Source organism: Rosa chinensis, chromosome 6 (assembly GCF_002994745.2).
Source record: "Rosa chinensis cultivar Old Blush chromosome 6, RchiOBHm-V2, whole genome shotgun sequence".
NCBI lineage: Eukaryota > Viridiplantae > Streptophyta > Magnoliopsida > Rosales > Rosaceae > Rosa > Rosa chinensis.
Genome location: NC_037093.1, coordinates 46,783,019 through 46,799,454, shown reverse-complemented (window position 1 = coordinate 46,799,454; position 16,436 = coordinate 46,783,019). Strand labels below are relative to the sequence as shown.

The 16,436-nt window shown below is 37.2% G+C and overlaps 2 protein-coding genes across 2 annotated transcripts; one reads left to right on the top strand and one right to left on the bottom strand.

Annotated features, from left to right (window-relative positions):
• Nucleotides 1-6,731: 6,731 nt before the first annotated feature.
• LOC112171437 (protein FAR1-RELATED SEQUENCE 5-like) lies at nucleotides 6,732-7,694 on the bottom strand. The gene has a single exon (XM_024308621.1). It carries the CDS (start codon nucleotides 7,692-7,694, stop codon nucleotides 6,732-6,734), a length of 963 nt encoding a protein of 320 aa, XP_024164389.1.
• Nucleotides 7,695-13,746: 6,052 nt separating this feature from the next.
• On the top strand, nucleotides 13,747-16,436 carry LOC112172081 (probable glucan endo-1,3-beta-glucosidase A6). Its single transcript, XM_024309256.2, has 3 exons — nucleotides 13,747-14,105; nucleotides 14,196-15,494; nucleotides 15,959-16,436. Exons 1-3 carry the CDS (start codon nucleotides 14,045-14,047, stop codon nucleotides 15,994-15,996), a joined length of 1,398 nt encoding a protein of 465 aa, XP_024165024.1. The 5' UTR covers nucleotides 13,747-14,044; the 3' UTR covers nucleotides 15,997-16,436.

Below are 16,436 nucleotides of genomic sequence, written 5' to 3'. Positions count from 1 at the left end.
GGGATGAAGGAATATGGCGTGATGCAATCGTGGGCTAAACTACTTTAGGAATATGAAGGATCTATTAATCCGTTAATAGTTCAGATTCGTTAATCCGTTAATTCGTTTATTTAACATATCAAACACCGATTTAGGTTGATCCAGCCGTTTTTATAATAATTAAATATTAAATTTTAACAAATTATATATAAGTTATTGACAAAAGATTACTTAACAAATACATCTGAATTAAACATATAAGGACTAAATTTTACAAATAAGGACAATTTGCTCTTCATTTGCCACATGTCATGAGTTAATTCTAATCTCTTTATAAGTATTAAATCTTACAAATAAGGACAATCTGCTCTCCGCTTGCGACATGTCATGAGTTAATTTACTTTTTTACTTTTAATTACTTCTTTTGACTTCTAATTCCTTTATATTACTTTTTTTTTTTCTGATAATAATATCTTTATATTACTTTGTTGTCAACTTGTCATGTGTCAATAAGACATTTACAATTCTAACCTTCATGCATAGATATCTAAATCTTAATTATTTTCTTTAATCCAAACTCTTTTTCGATCAAATCATGTTGCTTGCTACTACACTTGTACTCGTGTTATGCCACTGCACTCGTCATCGCCTAATCCTGCTACTGCACTAGTTCAATCCTGCTACTGCACTCGCTACACTCATACTCATCTAGTTCTGCTACTGCACTCGTCATCGCCTAATCCTGCTACTGCATTCATACTCGTCCAGTTCTGCTACTACACTCGTCATCACCTAATCCTGCTACTGCATTCGCTGCACTCATACTCGTCCAATTCTGCTACTCGTGTTCTGTTACTGCACTCGTCATCGCCTAATCCTACTACTGCACTCGTCCAATCCTGCTACTGCACTTGTCCAATCCTGCTACTGCACTCGTCATCGTCTAATCCTACTACTGCCCTCGTACTCGTGTTCTGCTACTGCACTTATGCCTAGGGTAGCCATCAGATGCTCACATATGTCATCTCTCCTCTTTTTCGTGTGTAGCAAATCTCTGAAATTATATGTTACTAGGGTGTTAGAAACTGTTCTGATGTATAACCAACAGTTAGGAACGATACTATTTCATTGCATCATGATTGCGTAATTTCAAAAACTAGTCTTTAATCAGTCACTGAAGTGAAAGCTGGGGCAATAAATCCTTACTAAGAATACAATTCTAGTTGACATAATTTGTCCCAAAATTTAACATGTGAACAAAACAAATGTCAATCCAGATCAACTACACACTAAGCAACATGCATAATCAGGAAATTTCAAGAAAGCGACAAGGAGCTGATCAAAAGTAAAACATGATTAGACAAATCTTCTGCTTATTTGCCAATCTAATTCATTGTATCATGCTAATGGGAATAAGTAACTAGCTCCAACACAATCCAGCATCTAAACTCAATGTATTAAGACTTACTAACAATCCTGAAACTACCCAACCACAAATTATACTTATACTAATGGCAAGAGTTCCTGATTATGCAAATTCATACACAAAGAACAACAAAATGAATCAAATGATAATAAACAATAACACCAAAACACTAAACTAGTAGCAAAACCAAAACAAACCAATCCTGTTTTACAGTAGCAGTATAAGCTATAGTTTTCTCATCCTTTCTACTGAAGAATCTCACAATGCAATAGTAGTATAAACTTTAGTAACTTTTTTGTTTAGACTTAACATTTTATTTCACTTTTCATAAGCAAATGTAGCAGAATCATTTCCTCCATCTTCAAAAGTTTCCTTAAAGAGCTACTTGCAACTTTAATGTGAATAAGATATCCGTCCGAATGGTCTATACTTTGCTTTTGTACAGGACTAAAATGGAGAAGTGAGATTATAGACGTAAAAAATTGTAACAAATTTGTAATTTACTATGCCGGCCTTCCTAAACAAGGAGCCAAAATGCTTCAATATAATACGGGCACTTTCTCAATTAGCACGTAGCAACGCTAGGTCTATACTCTGCCTCAAAAAGAAGAAGAAGATGGCGAAAAGAGAATTCACAGCACCACAGGCAAATTTCAAGCATTTTAATATTGCTACTTTCAAATACCCAGAGCTCAAACTACATTTTGGATTCATCTACACCAATCTTTTTTTATTTTATTGTTTCACATATTTTATTGGGAAAGGTAGTCAGTTGAGCTATTCTCACTCTTAACCCTTGGTAAACAATAAACTAATGTATGAAACTTAGCATCTAATTTCTTATGTAACCAAAGGCCAGTAATTCAACATATTTATGTTTAAACAATGACACTTGAGTAATCAATTACTCACCCACCAGTCCTCCTAATTCTGTTCACTCAAATTTCACAAAAGCTGAACAATTCCACATTTTATTTAGGGCTAATTACTGTTTAGTACCCTGTGGTTTTAGTCCAACATCAATTCAGTCCCTCGACTTTCAATTTCATCAAAAACACCCCTGCAATATCTTTTTCTCTTCCAATAGGTCCCTCTGTCAGGATTCTGTTAATTTCAGACGTTAACTACTGACGTGGCAGTCCAACTCAGCAAAAGTGGGACCCACATGAAAGTCAAATACCGAAAATGACCATGGGCAATCAGATATGGAAAAATCCAAAATAAACCCCAAATTTTGGGGTTAGGGAGATTCAAACCACCATGCATGCAAATGAATGACCCAACCACCATGCCACTTGCATGATATTGATATATGTCAAACAACATAATATATATATATATATATATATATATATATATATATATCTGTATATCCAACCAGATATGGAAAAATCCAAAATAAACCCCAAATTTTGGGGTTAGGGAGATTCAAACCCAGACCACCATGCATGCAAACGAAAACACCAACCACCATGCCACTTGCACGACAATGATATATTTCAAACAATAAAATATATATATCTGTATACCCAACCAGATATGGAAAAATCCAAAATAAACCCCAAATTATGGGGTTAGGGAGATTCAAACTCAGACCACCATGCATGCAAACGAAAACTCCAACCACCATGCCACTTGCACGACAATGATATATTTCAAACAATAAAATATATATATATATATATATATATATATCTGTATACAGAGCCAAATATGGAAAAATTTAAAATAAATCCCAAATTTTGGATTTGAGGAGATTCGAACTCACCCTACCACATGTGCAAATGAAAAACCCAACCACCAGACCATGTCCATTTTTTTGGTATGTTTCAAACAAAAATGTATATTATTTTTGAATTTTTCCATATCTTGTAGGGGTTGTGATCTATTATACTGATATATATCATTTTGTTTGGAATCAATCAATGCCGTGCAAGTGGTCTAGTGGTTGGGTTTTAAATTTGCACATGTGGTGGGGTGAGTTTGAATCTCCCTAAATGCAAAATCTGGGATTTATTTTGGATTTTTCCATATCTGGTTGGGTATACAAATATATATATTTTATTGTCTGAAATATATCATTGTAGTGCAAGTGGCATGGTGGTTGGAGTTTTCGTTTGCATGCATGGTGGTCTGGGTTCAAATCTCTCTAACCCCAAAATTTGTGGTTTATTTTGGATTTTTCCATATCTGGTTGGGTATATATATATATATTATGTTGTTTAACATATATCGATGTCGTGCAAGTGGCATGGTGGTTGGGGTATTCCTTTGCATGCATGGTGGTCTGGGTTCAAATCTCCCTAACCCCAAAATTTAGGGTTTATTTTGGATTTTTCCATATCTGGTTGGCCAGGGTCATTTTCGGTATTTGACTTTCATGTGGGTCCCACTTTTACTGAGTTAGACTGCCACGTCAACAGTTAAGGTCTGAAATTGACGGAATCCCGACGGAGGGACCTATTGGACGAGAAAATGATATTGCAGGGGTGTTTTTGATGAAATTGAAAGTTGAGGGACTGAATTGATGTTGAACTAAAACCACAGGGTACTAAACAGTAATTAGCCCTTTTATTTAACAAAAGTATGAATGGGCATCCATGGCCATGGGTGACGCCTACTATGGTGTCATCAAAGGGGACGGTGGCAGCCCTAAGCCAGCGATCACACTTAGTCCGAGAATCAATCTTTGATTCTTGCTTCGTTTTGCTCGAAAGAATGGATGTCAGTGTGAAGTCTTTAGTAGACGGATCATTATATCATGACTAGGATAACCTATCATGTCGTGACAAAGCTAATATGTGTCTAAATCCAAGAGATCTTCTCTCATAACTTTATTGAATTTAATAACTCTAATAGTGGTGACATAAAATCCACTAGAGAGACACATACGTTTCTCTAAGATAGGTCTTTATTCGCAATGATTAGAGATAGTGCAAAGGAACTCTTTTCCGTTCTCTTCATGCGTTCTGCATGGAATCCGTTGACTCAAATAGCTCAATAGGGTTCGATTTTCCCTAGGAGCATAGAGAGTTTCTATGACAGTAATCAAGGTGTCATTTGGCAAAGGGAACTTAGGCTACTCCATGTCCTTGAACTAATACTGATGGCCCAGCCATCGTAGTCACAAAGTAGTATACTCAGAATCAAAATTGAGTCATAATGAAAAGAACTCAAAATTTTATTCATAAGCCAACAGAGTACATCATTGTTTTTTAACCATTAAGAGAATCTAATCCAAGTACTAGCTAATGCAAAACAATAGTAGTCGTTTAACTTCTTTCGGTAACTCCAAAATAAATATGACCATGTGAGTAGATAAATGTCGGTGGAGCAAAGCACGCTTAAGTACCACTTATTTCAAAACCTTCCTAGACATCATACTCACTTTGGATGAGCCTAATTTGAAGAGAAACTAAACCAATGGCATTTAGTACAAAATATAAGGCAATTTCCCATTACATCTCTTGGAAAAATAAAGACTTAAACAGAATTGGTGATCTATTGATCCTAGCCAGATTTGAAGTGTTCAACCCTTCACTCTAGATCACCTTCTTGATCTTCTTGTTCCACAAAGTAAGCTTCTCTTGCTTCACAATATGCTTTGTAGGCCGTGACAATATCTTCACAAGCTCTACAAATATGTGCCCAATGACTGGATAATCCACTGATTTCTTATTAGAAGCAAGTAGAAGTTGCATTGATTTTGGAGTAGCATTTACTTTCAAATAATTTTTTTGTATGTTCTATGTCTATGGTGTGATCATCACTTCATCAGTAATTAAGTTACCGTGATTTATTTTTCTTTTATATTTTAGGGTTTTTGTCCATTTACCCTAATTCTAGAGATTTTTTCCCCACTTACTCCATTAAGTTTTTTTTAATTCCCCCTTACCCATGAAGACTCTAATAAGGTTTCCCTGATACCCAATTATATATATATATATATATATATATATATATATAGGGTGGTGCTATTCACACACCCATTCTATTTTTCTATTACTTTAATTCAATTTATTTTTACAAATTACCCTAACTACCCTCCTTTGCTTTTTTTTTTCTTTTTCTTTTTTGCAAGTCAATCATCACCAAATTCTAAAATCTAAACCCTTATTTTACTGCAGACGATTTAGAAAATTCACCAAATATTCACCAAGGGTCCAAATGACATGAAAATTTCCATATCATTTTTAAACTAATAGAACAAGAACATGTCAAAAATTCAAGATATTTGGAAATCATTAAGCAGGGTAATAGAGAGCTTGAAGTTAGCAGATCAGCAGCTTTCTCAAAAATTCAGCAAAGCTGTTTTTAACTTCAATTACCAAACAAACAAAGGACGTACATGCAGTACCAAACAAATTTCTCCAAAATTCCAGTAAAGATAAGTGACTAAAGGATTAGTGATAAAAAAAAAAAATTACATTAATAGCTTTACTCTGTAGGAGTTGCAGGACCATATGAAGGCTTGGAAGCTTTGTCTTTAAGTGGACAAGTTCGAATATTATGACCACCACCTTGACAATGACCACATTTCCGAGACTTTTCCTCCATTATCTCAAAGGCTTAAGGATCACGCTTTGTAGAGCTAGATTCCTTTTTGTTTTTTGATCCTAATGGACGACCTTTATGAGGTTGAACATTAGGCTCTAGTAATAATGGAAGAGAAGCACCAAGAAACTGAGTGAGTTTCCTCTTGGTATTGTCTTTCTGAGTAAGAGGCATTCTCTCATACTTAAACTTGAATTTAGATAAAAGAACACCTATCTCATCTCCATCATCCAAGCTCACACCATGATCAAATGATCTTGTATCAACCCTCCACTGTTCATGAATGTTGTTCAATTGCAACGCTTCAAATTTCATCTCCCTAATCATATGTACACAAGGAAGGGCCATTGTTCTGTAAAAATGACCCTTGAATTGAGATGAAAGATTGTTGGACTTTGCTAATTCATATTGCTTATGTAGCTCATCAAGTGCAAAGATAGATATATGAGTAACGAGTTCTTTGAAGAACGGAATCCCGACTTTATGTGGATGGCGAATTTTTTCACTAGAGAGTCAAGCTTTGATTTCATGAAACTGATTTTCAATGGCAAGACAAATTCTTTCCTTTACGATCACCAAGACTTCCACTTGAAACTTGAAGATATCTCTTTAGATTTGAATGTGCACCTTCACCTCTTGATGTAGCATGATTACCAAAGTGCGTAACCTGACCTGTCCTTGCAGTTACAAATTTCTCTTTTAATGGAAGCCAAGTACCTTTGATATAATTGAGAATAGCCACATTCTTATTGTACTCAGCTTCAAAATTAGTCTAAGCTTCATTAAAGGATGATTCATCATGAGAATTGATCAAAGTAGTCCACGTAGAGATGGAAGCAACCCAATCATCTTCTTCTGTAAAATAAGGCTTACAGTTTGTAACTACATTTTTCTCAATATGCCACACACATAATATGTTAGCAGTCCTTGGAAAAATAATATTTATAGCATTCATCAGTGCCAATTCTCTATCAGTAATAATCACCAAAGGATAAACCTCAACTCCAAAAATTCTGCTGGACATAGTTAGAGCATAGTCCTCTTCTTCCTCTTTTTGCATGAAGACAAAGCAAGAATAGAAAGATGTATTGAAACTTGTGACTCCTACAATGTCTAGTAATGGCATCTTGTACTTGTTAGTCTTGTATGTACAATCCATCACAAAGACATTTGTATAGCTCTTAGTCAAAGTAATTGAAAGTGGATGAGCAAACATTAAATGAGTCAACCGACCATTTTGATCATACTCAATGTTATAGATGAAACCAGCTTGACCAAGTTCTTCCAATAAAGCTTGAATAACTGTACGACCTGCTAAATTCTCCTTCATAATTCTATACTTTTCATTATAGATGTTTTTGGAAATTGTTTGCAAATCTGGATTACTCTGTCGAAGTGAAGACATTATTTGGCGTGGTGATACGCCAGCCTTACTCATTTCTTTAAGCTTCAAGATTTCCTCTCTTGAAAACCGACGACAATAGGGATGCCCAGACATATCTTTTGAAGGTTCATGGTTATGAGATAAATCTTTTATATCCACCTTCCAAAAACCTTCAGGTTTCTTTCTCCCCACAATTTCAAAAGGGCAACTTATTAGGCGAGATGTTGTCTTCCTTTTCCTCTTCTCTGGTGGAACCATCCTTGTGTCTTGATACTTACCACCTCTAACACAGCCAATGTACACACACTTATCAGGTTTTGGTCTTCTTATAACAGTTACATACCCTTCCATGAATGCAATTTTATGAACAGCAGTAAGAAGGACTTCCCGACTATCAAAATTTACTTCCACCAAAAAAAGCATTTTGTCAATTTCATTTATCTCTACTTGACCTAGATCACCAAAATAATAATCATTCATATATAATGTCAACTAGTATACTAATTTCTAGACAGCCAAACAAGAAAGCATAAGACTCATAAGAACAAGAAACAATTGTATCTAATGTATAAGAAATCTGATCCTACATTGATCAGTTCATCTCTGATCCAATGTTTCAAAGCCTTGTTAAATCATGCTAGTGCAATACAATAAAAGTTTCAATGTGTCTAACATCTCTGCCTTTAGCCTTGTTATATCATCTTTTCGCTTTTATTGCCAGCAGGAAACAATTGTTTCTTGTTCTTATACATCAATACATGTAAAACTAGCACAGTAGTATAAGCATGTTATATATGTGATAAGGTATCCAGAAAAAAAAAAAAAAATCAAAGCATCAACGACTTCAAAATTATCAATCAACTCAAGTCAAAACCATGATTAACACGCTACCCATACCAAAATCAAACTAAGACGAATAGAACACACAAATCTAAAGGTCATAGATCCACCAAATCGCTAAGAAACTGAACGTGAGCAATGGATTGAAATACACCAAATAATTTGAGTTAGAATCTTACTAGGAATGATGTATTCAAAGGGGCTTGAATGATCACTAAATTCATATTGTTCTTCCATGTCTCCATTGCAAATCAGATGTAAAATTTTCTCCAAAGATGGGTCTAAAATTTCTTGCTCTGCCATAATTGAACTTCAAAGCATCACATTAGAGAGATGGAATGACTATGCTAAAGAAGTTTTTGATGGAAAAGAAAAGAAGGAATCACAAAGAGTTTAGAAGTCTTCGTCTACAGTAAAACAAGGGTTTAGGTTTTAGAGTTTGGTGATGATTGACTTGCAAAAAAGAAAAAAAAAATAGAATAGCTGATACGCTAAAAACAAGCGCTCAACTTAACCCTGCAAAATGTAGTCGTTAGCAATATAGAGTAAGCAGGGATCGTTCAAGCCGGGGATTGAGGGTAACTTTATAATTCACACAAAATAAAACTAAACTAAACTAACTAAAGCACAAAAAAAATAACAAAACTAAGAAAAAGAAAAACGTCAAAGAGGGAAAAAGATGGCAGGACAAGATGGGGATAGAAGGGTGCGTTGCAATCCTAAGTTGAAACAGATTTTGGGTTTTTATGTTCCTACGAAAATAAAAGGAAAATAAGAAAGCAAAAACGATTTTAGAGTTTGAAAAACAGTATGGAGAAGACGTTAGAGACTCGGAAATCCACCACCAATTACTTTCGAACAATGTTAAGTTAACCTAGTTTCAATTACTAAGGTGTGAACAGAAATCAACCAAGAAACAAGTCGGAGTAGATCATGTCCCTTATTAATGTTTCCCTAATTACTTAGTCTACGTGAACGCACAATAGCTAAGCCTATCAAACATGCAATCAAGGTATAGAACGCTATCCTATCAACAACACATATAGTGTCAACATATTTGAAGCATTAAGATCTCATGGAAACGATTGATTTTAGAGTTGCAGTCTAGTGTGGAACGCCTACCTAGCATGCTCTTCTAGTTGTTTGAGACATCAGCTTTTGTCCAAAGCCTTACATACTTGTGGATTAGAAAACAAGACGATTAGGTGAAATATTTTCTAAACCTAGCTCCAATTACATGCATAAATCATATGTTCGCGACCATAAAACAAACACATGCAAAAGTTTTCAATCAATCAGAAATAAACAACCAATTCACACCAAAGATCAAGAAACTAGATTAAAACCAAACATATGTTCTACATAATTGGGGCTTCAAACCTTGCCCCTAACAAAAAGATAGTTAGTTACACATTGTTTTAAAAACCAAAATAGAACAAATAGAGAAAAAGAAGAAAAATATGGTGGCGGATGAATGAGAAAGAGAGATAGAAGAGAAGGTGAAAGGCGTGGTCATCTTCAACGTGTGCAGAAGCTCAATATATATAGGAGAAGTTCAGCCCTAGTTTCCTTCTTCAACAATGCTTTTAAAACCTTCCCTTGTTGCTTGAGGATTCCTTTAATTGGTGCACAATTAAATGATTTTCAAGCTTTGGTAATCTTGTAGAATTATTCTAGGACTCTCCTTAATATTTTAAGCAGCAATAACCTTCCAAAAATGCCCTGGAAATCCGTCCAAAGAAGAATCTCGGCCAAAATGCCCTGTTTTGACTAGGATTCAATTTCTGTCTCTGAAGCTTCCTTCTTGGACAAGGAACGACTTCATCTTGACAAGTTTCTGGATGGTTCTTTACTCCCACGTGTTCTATGACATCACATATTCTATATTGATCAACAACCTTCTGGAAAAACTCCAATAAAATTGCCGGAAAAGATCTCCCAAAAAGCTTCGTGAAAAGCTGACAGTTTCTGCCTTATCGGGAAGCCTACTTTGCACTTGATTTACTACTGCCTCGTTGATGCTTCTGACCAGTTCTTTAGCTGTAGTTGAAGTATAACATCATGTCTTCAAGGATCGCTGACCCTTTCAGCAAAGGTGCATCTGGAAGGGTGCAAGAATTTCTCCTCAACCCCGTTCCCAGAAAGCTGATTCTGAAACTGCAGTTTTCTGCTTTGCAGCAACTGTTTTGCACAATGAATGCCGTGGACTTCCCTTGTAGTTTCTGGCCAAATGGTTGATCAAAATTTGTCCTCTACATCAGTACTTCATGTTTCATGGCTTCGTTTCTTCCTTTCAGCTCTTATTTCTCTTGAATCACTCCACGAACTACCTAAAAAGAAAACAAAGTTAAAACTGACTTTTTAAAAGGAATTAACTAAGAAAAGTGTAAGGGATTTCACACTATATTCGTCGCATTTATGCTCCTATCAATAGCAAAGGAGGGTAGTTAGGGTAATTTGTAAAAATAAATTGAATTAAAGTAATAGAAAAATAGAATGGGTGTGTGAATAGAAAATATGGGGTGTGAATAGCACCACCCTATATATATATATATATATATATATATATATATATATATATATATATTGTTTTTAGTTTTTAGACTATTTTACTCTCAACCCTTTGTTACATAGAGAGAAACAGAGAGAATGGAAGAGAAAGAAACCATAGGAGACTTCGCGGAAGTTTGGTCACCGGCAGCCGGATTCCCTTCAACGATCGCTGGATTCCGGTCACCAGCCGCCACAACTGGACTTCTCTAAAAACGTCACCAGATGTCCCCAAATAGGTCGTTGGAAAGATTTATTACCCCCCGAAAGACCTCTATTGCCCCCCTAATAGAACTTTCAATCGCAGGAATGAGAACTAATCTCCCTAAATTTAGACAAATAAAATTTTGATTAAAGAAAAAAAACAAGGAGAAACATCAATTCAAAACATCTATTGTCCACCAATAGAACTTTCAGTTGCCGGAATGAGAACTAATCTTCCGAAATTTAGACAAATAAAACTTTGATTAAAGGAAAAAAAAAACGGGAAGATTACATTCAAAACATCTATTGCCCCGCAATAGACCTTTAATAGACTTCTAGTGCCCCAATAAATTTTATATTTTATTTTTTTAATTTTTTCTTTCCTTCTGAGCCATCTGCCCCCATTTCACCCAAAAAAAAAAAAACAAACGAAAGAGAGAAATTGATTTGGGCACCTAGAGAAAAGCTTTGGGCACCCAATCATCTTTCTCCTCTACCATAGCCTCGGTCGAGCACCGGACTCGTCCAGGAGGCCATCGGCTACGCCAAGGAGACGGCGAGACGTCCAGGAGGCCATCGGCATCGCGTTGTTTGGTTGTCGTTGTCAGCACTACGGCGGTTAGGCTGACGGGGCCGAGTTTGTGCGAGCTCACTGGCGAACTGCAACAAAATATGGACAAGAACTTGACCCGCCGGAGTTGGATATTGGGGCGTGGATCGACACTGGGCAGAGGTGTGGAGAGAGAGAGAGAGAGAGGGCATATGGGTAGTTTATTAATTTGACTGTGGGTAAAATTGTCTTTCTACGTTAAATTGAGTAACAGAGAATAAAAATCTGTTACTGGGGTAAGTGAGATAATTTTGTCCAATTTTAGTGTTTTGCGTCAATGACCCTATATTTTATTCCAACATCAATTCTTCTCATCTGCATTCAGTTTCAACAATTGACAATATATTCCTAGTTGGAAAGAGAAAAAAAAAAAAAAACAACTGACAATATATTTTATTTATTTATGGATAATTTACTTTGTCTTGGGTGATTTGTTTATGGAAAATTTTAGGGATTAACTTAAATTTTGTCTAAAGTGAGGTAAGTTTAGAGTTCATGAGATATAGTACATTCTGATTTAGGTTTGTTGAGCTTTAATTTACTTGAAGAGTTAAGATCTTGAGTGCTAGTAACACAACACCCATTTTAAAAACAATGAGGTAAATGCCCACTTTCTCAGATCGTAAGCAACAGGTTGTTATGGACAACACGTTCCTCGTACGCCTAAAGTCCTTATTCATGGCTTGGTTGGCCTTTTGAGTCTTTGACTCTTGTTCTAATATAATATTTTAACTTCATCATACAAGTCCAACCGGAATCCTCAGTTCTCAAATTTACACATAATTAATTTTTAGGATTAAATTATGTTTAGTTCTTGTATTATGATACTTTTTTCGTTTCAGTCCCTAACATTCTCAATTAATCTGAAAAGTCTCTAACGTCAAAATTTTTGTCTGATTGGTCCCTCCCGCATCAAATTAGGAGTTGGCCTTAGGTGAAATGTCCAATATACCCCTCTGTTATTTCTTTTTCTTTTTTAATTTCTTTTCTCCTTTTTTTTTTTTCCTTTTTAATTTTTTTTCTTTATTTCTTTTTTCTTTTTAATTTCTTTTTTGCTTTTTCTTCTTTTTTTCTTGTTCCTTTTAATTTTTTTTTCCTTTTTTTTCTTTTTCCTTTTTAATTTCTTTTTTGCTTTTTCTTCTTTTTTTCTTGTTCCTTTTTAATTTCTTTTTTTCCTTTTTTTTTCTTTTCGTTTTGCCTACTTTCTCCTTCCTCAACCCACCAATCTCATTCCGATCAAACTCCACAACCCTTCTGTTTCTCTCCCCAAATTGAAACCAAACCCAGCAAAGACCTAGCTTAGCGGTGCAAAGATAGACATCGAGCAAAAGTAAGAGGCTAGGAGCTGAATGATCACTTCTTCACCTTCTTTGAAGCCAACTCCCTCTGTTGGGATCCGCCCTCGCCTCCATCGTCGCCGACGCCATCTCCCAAACACAAGTAGATCCCAATCAGCTCGGAAATTCGCCGCTAAACCACTCCCCTCTTGTTTTCACAGCCTACTTCTCTCTCTGCCACTCAAATCTCACTTTTTCTCTCCACATCAAGCCTCAATTTAGAAACTTTTCACTGAAAACTACCATTTTTTAAGACCCTGAGGTTTTTGGGTCTTGCTCAAAATGGTGATTTGAATTTTGGGTTTGGTTGAAATGATGGTTTTTGATAGCCAAGTTGACCAAAACCAGAAGTGAAGAAGAAGAATAGTGATGGAAAAGAAAAATGACCGCCGACGTGAAGAACAGTAATTGAGGTTTCGGGCACCAATGTCAACTAAACATAATTTAATCCTAATTTTTACTCTACATTGGTGACCTAAACGTGGACGGGTGAAGTCCCTTTTTTCGGTAACAAGCAAGGGACAAGTATAAAAATCGAGAAAGTGGAAGGGGGAAGGAACACTGGGATGCTTCCTCTATGGACCAATTTGGCATTAACCATTTAGTTTCTTCCATCATAACTAGATTGACCAAGTAAATGCAAAATTGCAAATTAAGTTAGATCAACAAGAAGTGCAGGTTGTCATCAATGAAAAAGACTAAAAGTACCATTACTGGAAATTACATAAACCCCTTGAACAAGCTTGTGCGACCTACAAAATTATGGAGTTGCCAGCTGCCACCATTCAAACGGCTAGTTGCACCTTTTAAGCTATGAGTCATCACTCCAGCTTTTCTCCACCTTCCTGGAAACAGAGCATCATAAACCCTCAAATATGTCCCACACTCTAATCGAAAAAGCTTTGAACTTTTCTAACCTATATGTCAGTATGTCACTCCATCCAATGACCTGATTCTCTATCTCTTCTCCCTTTTCTATATCTTTTCACAGAGGTGGAGCAGAGCATCAGAAACCCATAAAAAAACCCACCCCAGTAAGTAAGTAGCCCAAAGATCCAATCTTTACGCTCCACAGCGTTTTGTTTCTGCTTCAAAACCCATAGACTAGATTAGAAAGCCCATATTTCTTTTGTCATAATTTCCAGTTCAGCTGAGCAACAATGCAGCTGGGTCTTGTTCCCCTGCTCATTCTCCTTTTCTGCTTCATCATCTCGATTTCCAGTAAGTCTTTGTTCCAAATCACGAAATTGGTTATACTTGTTTTCCACATTTGGGTTTATGTCCCTGACCGGGTTTTGTTTTTGTTTACAGGCGCAGAGTTCTCGGGCAAGGTGGGTGTGAACTACGGCCAGCTGGGCAACAATCTACCATCTCCATCAGAATCTGTGAAGCTCATCCAAACCCTCAAAGCTAAGCGAGTCAAAATCTACGATGCCAACCCCAAAATCCTCAAGGCTCTCCAAAACACAGACCTTCAAGTCTCGATTATGGTACCCAATGAGCTGATCAACAACATTTCCTCCAATCAAACCCTCGCGGACCAATGGGTCCGCTCCAATGTAGTCCCCTTCTACCCACATACCCTAATCCGGTACCTCCTCGTCGGAAACGAAATCCTCTCGGCGCCGGACAAGTCCATCTGGTTCAATCTGGTTCCGGCAATGCGCAAAATCAAGCATGCTCTCAAAACCCACGGAATCACCAAAGTCAAAGTCGGGACTCCGTCGGCCATGGACGTGCTCGAGTCCTCGTTCCCGCCGTCCAACGGTACGTTCCGGTCGGATATCTCCGGCTCCGTCATCAAACCCATGTTAAAGTTTCTGTTCAAAACCAAGTCCTTCTTCTTCATCGATGTCTATACTTACTTCCCCTGGTCTTCCGATCCGACCAACATCGATTTGGGCTACGCTCTACTCGAACCCACCAACGTGACGTACACCGACCCGGTTTCGGGTCTGACGTACCACAACCTCTTCGATCAGATGGTGGACGCTTTAATTTTCGCGATGAAGCGACTCGGGTACCCGGATATCCGGGTCTGGATCGCCGAAACGGGTTGGCCCAGCGGCGGAGACTACGACCAGATTGGCGCCAACATCCACAACGCCGCTATTTACAACCGCAATGTGATCAAAAAGTTCACGGCTAAACCGCCGGTCGGAACGCCGGCTCGACCGGGCGTGGTTCTCCCGAGCTTCATCTTCGCTCTTTATAACGAGAACACGAAACCGGGTCCGAGTACGGAGCGGAATTTCGGGTTGCTGTACCCGAACGGGTCGAATGTGTATCAGATTGACTTGACCGGGAGGATGCCGGAGTCCGAGTTCAAGGCGTTGCCGCCGGCGACGAATAATAAGCCGTATCCGGGGCCGATATGGTGCTTGGCTAAGAAGGGAGCCAATAAGACTGCGGTTGCAGAGGCTTTGTCGTACGCTTGCTCGCAGGGGAATAAAACTTGTGACCCGATCCAACCCGGAGGGAAGTGCTTTAAGCCCAATTCGTTGGCCCAACATGCGAGCTATGCGTTCAGTGCGTATTGGGCTCAGTTTAGGAAGGCCGGTGGAAGCTGCAACTTCGGTGGTCTAGCTGTTCAAACCATCAAAGATCCAAGTGAGTGTTTCTTAATTCTTTTTTCTTTTGGTCATTAATTAAATAAGTAGTAGCTGTAGTTATTAGTTAGATCAATATGCTTTAGTAGTTAGGCCTTATGTGCAATATAAATGGTAAAATGGAGTTGTTCCAATAGATTGTTGAATTAGTGTTGTGCATTCTAAACGTCACCTCCAAACAGGGCACCTTTTTGAGTTCTTTTTCCTTCCTACTTTTAATGTGATACTTGCATGAATGTTAATTAGTTTAAATTGCTCTGAGTGATTGTAAATGTAGTAGTATAGATCACTACCAAGTGATTTGTGATAGTAGGATTCAGTAACTAAAGGATAGTTGTAAAATGTGGCATTTATCCAAGTTGCATAATTTGGTGATACAATTAGCTTGATAATCTATATAAATAGCAGTCTGTTTATTTGTTTTTATTGCTTTCTTCTTATAAATAGTGTTTTGTCTTTCTTCAGGTTATGGATCATGCAAGTTCCCGGGTGCTAAGCTATGAGTTCGGAGGGTGTATGATGGTGGTGCATTGCCTCCCCCTTCATTCTTGATATTACAAATTTTATAGAGGGTCTCGTCTAGGCTAAAGAAAACTCTAATTTCCACCAATTCACCATTTTTATTCTCCAAGGATTGGCCGTAGGAATTAGAGCAGTTTAGACTCCTTTGAGATTAAAACGGGTTTCCAAATCCACATTTTGGTGCTATACCATCACCATTTTGTTGTCGACTGTTTTTGGCACCTCCTTTTCGTCCCTACAGTCTTTTTAACGGCTATATGCATCTGAAGCTATTATTATTAGTAATGGCTAGATATTGTCATTGTAGTTCTTTTTCCTTGTATTCTCTATTCCCAAATTATTGCAATATTTATATGGCAATTGCCAACGGGCTATTTGGAGATATATCCCTTTGTTTATAAAACTTTATGTGTTCCTTGTA

What these genes read in the sequence shown, in the direction of transcription:
- LOC112171437 (XM_024308621.1), bottom strand. Translation starts at nt 7,694, where the DNA reads ATGGAAGGGTATGTAACTGTTATAAGAAGACCAAAACCTGATAAGTGT.
- LOC112172081 (XM_024309256.2), top strand. Translation starts at nt 14,045, where the DNA reads ATGCAGCTGGGTCTTGTTCCCCTGCTCATTCTCCTTTTCTGCTTCATC. An exon ending in CTTCATCATCTCGATTTCCA is followed by an intron (nt 14,106 to 14,195) that starts GTAAGTCTTTGT and finishes TTTTGTTTACAG; the next exon opens with GCGCAGAGTTCTCGGGCAAG. An exon ending in TCAAACCATCAAAGATCCAA is followed by an intron (nt 15,495 to 15,958) that starts GTGAGTGTTTCT and finishes GTCTTTCTTCAG; the next exon opens with GTTATGGATCATGCAAGTTC.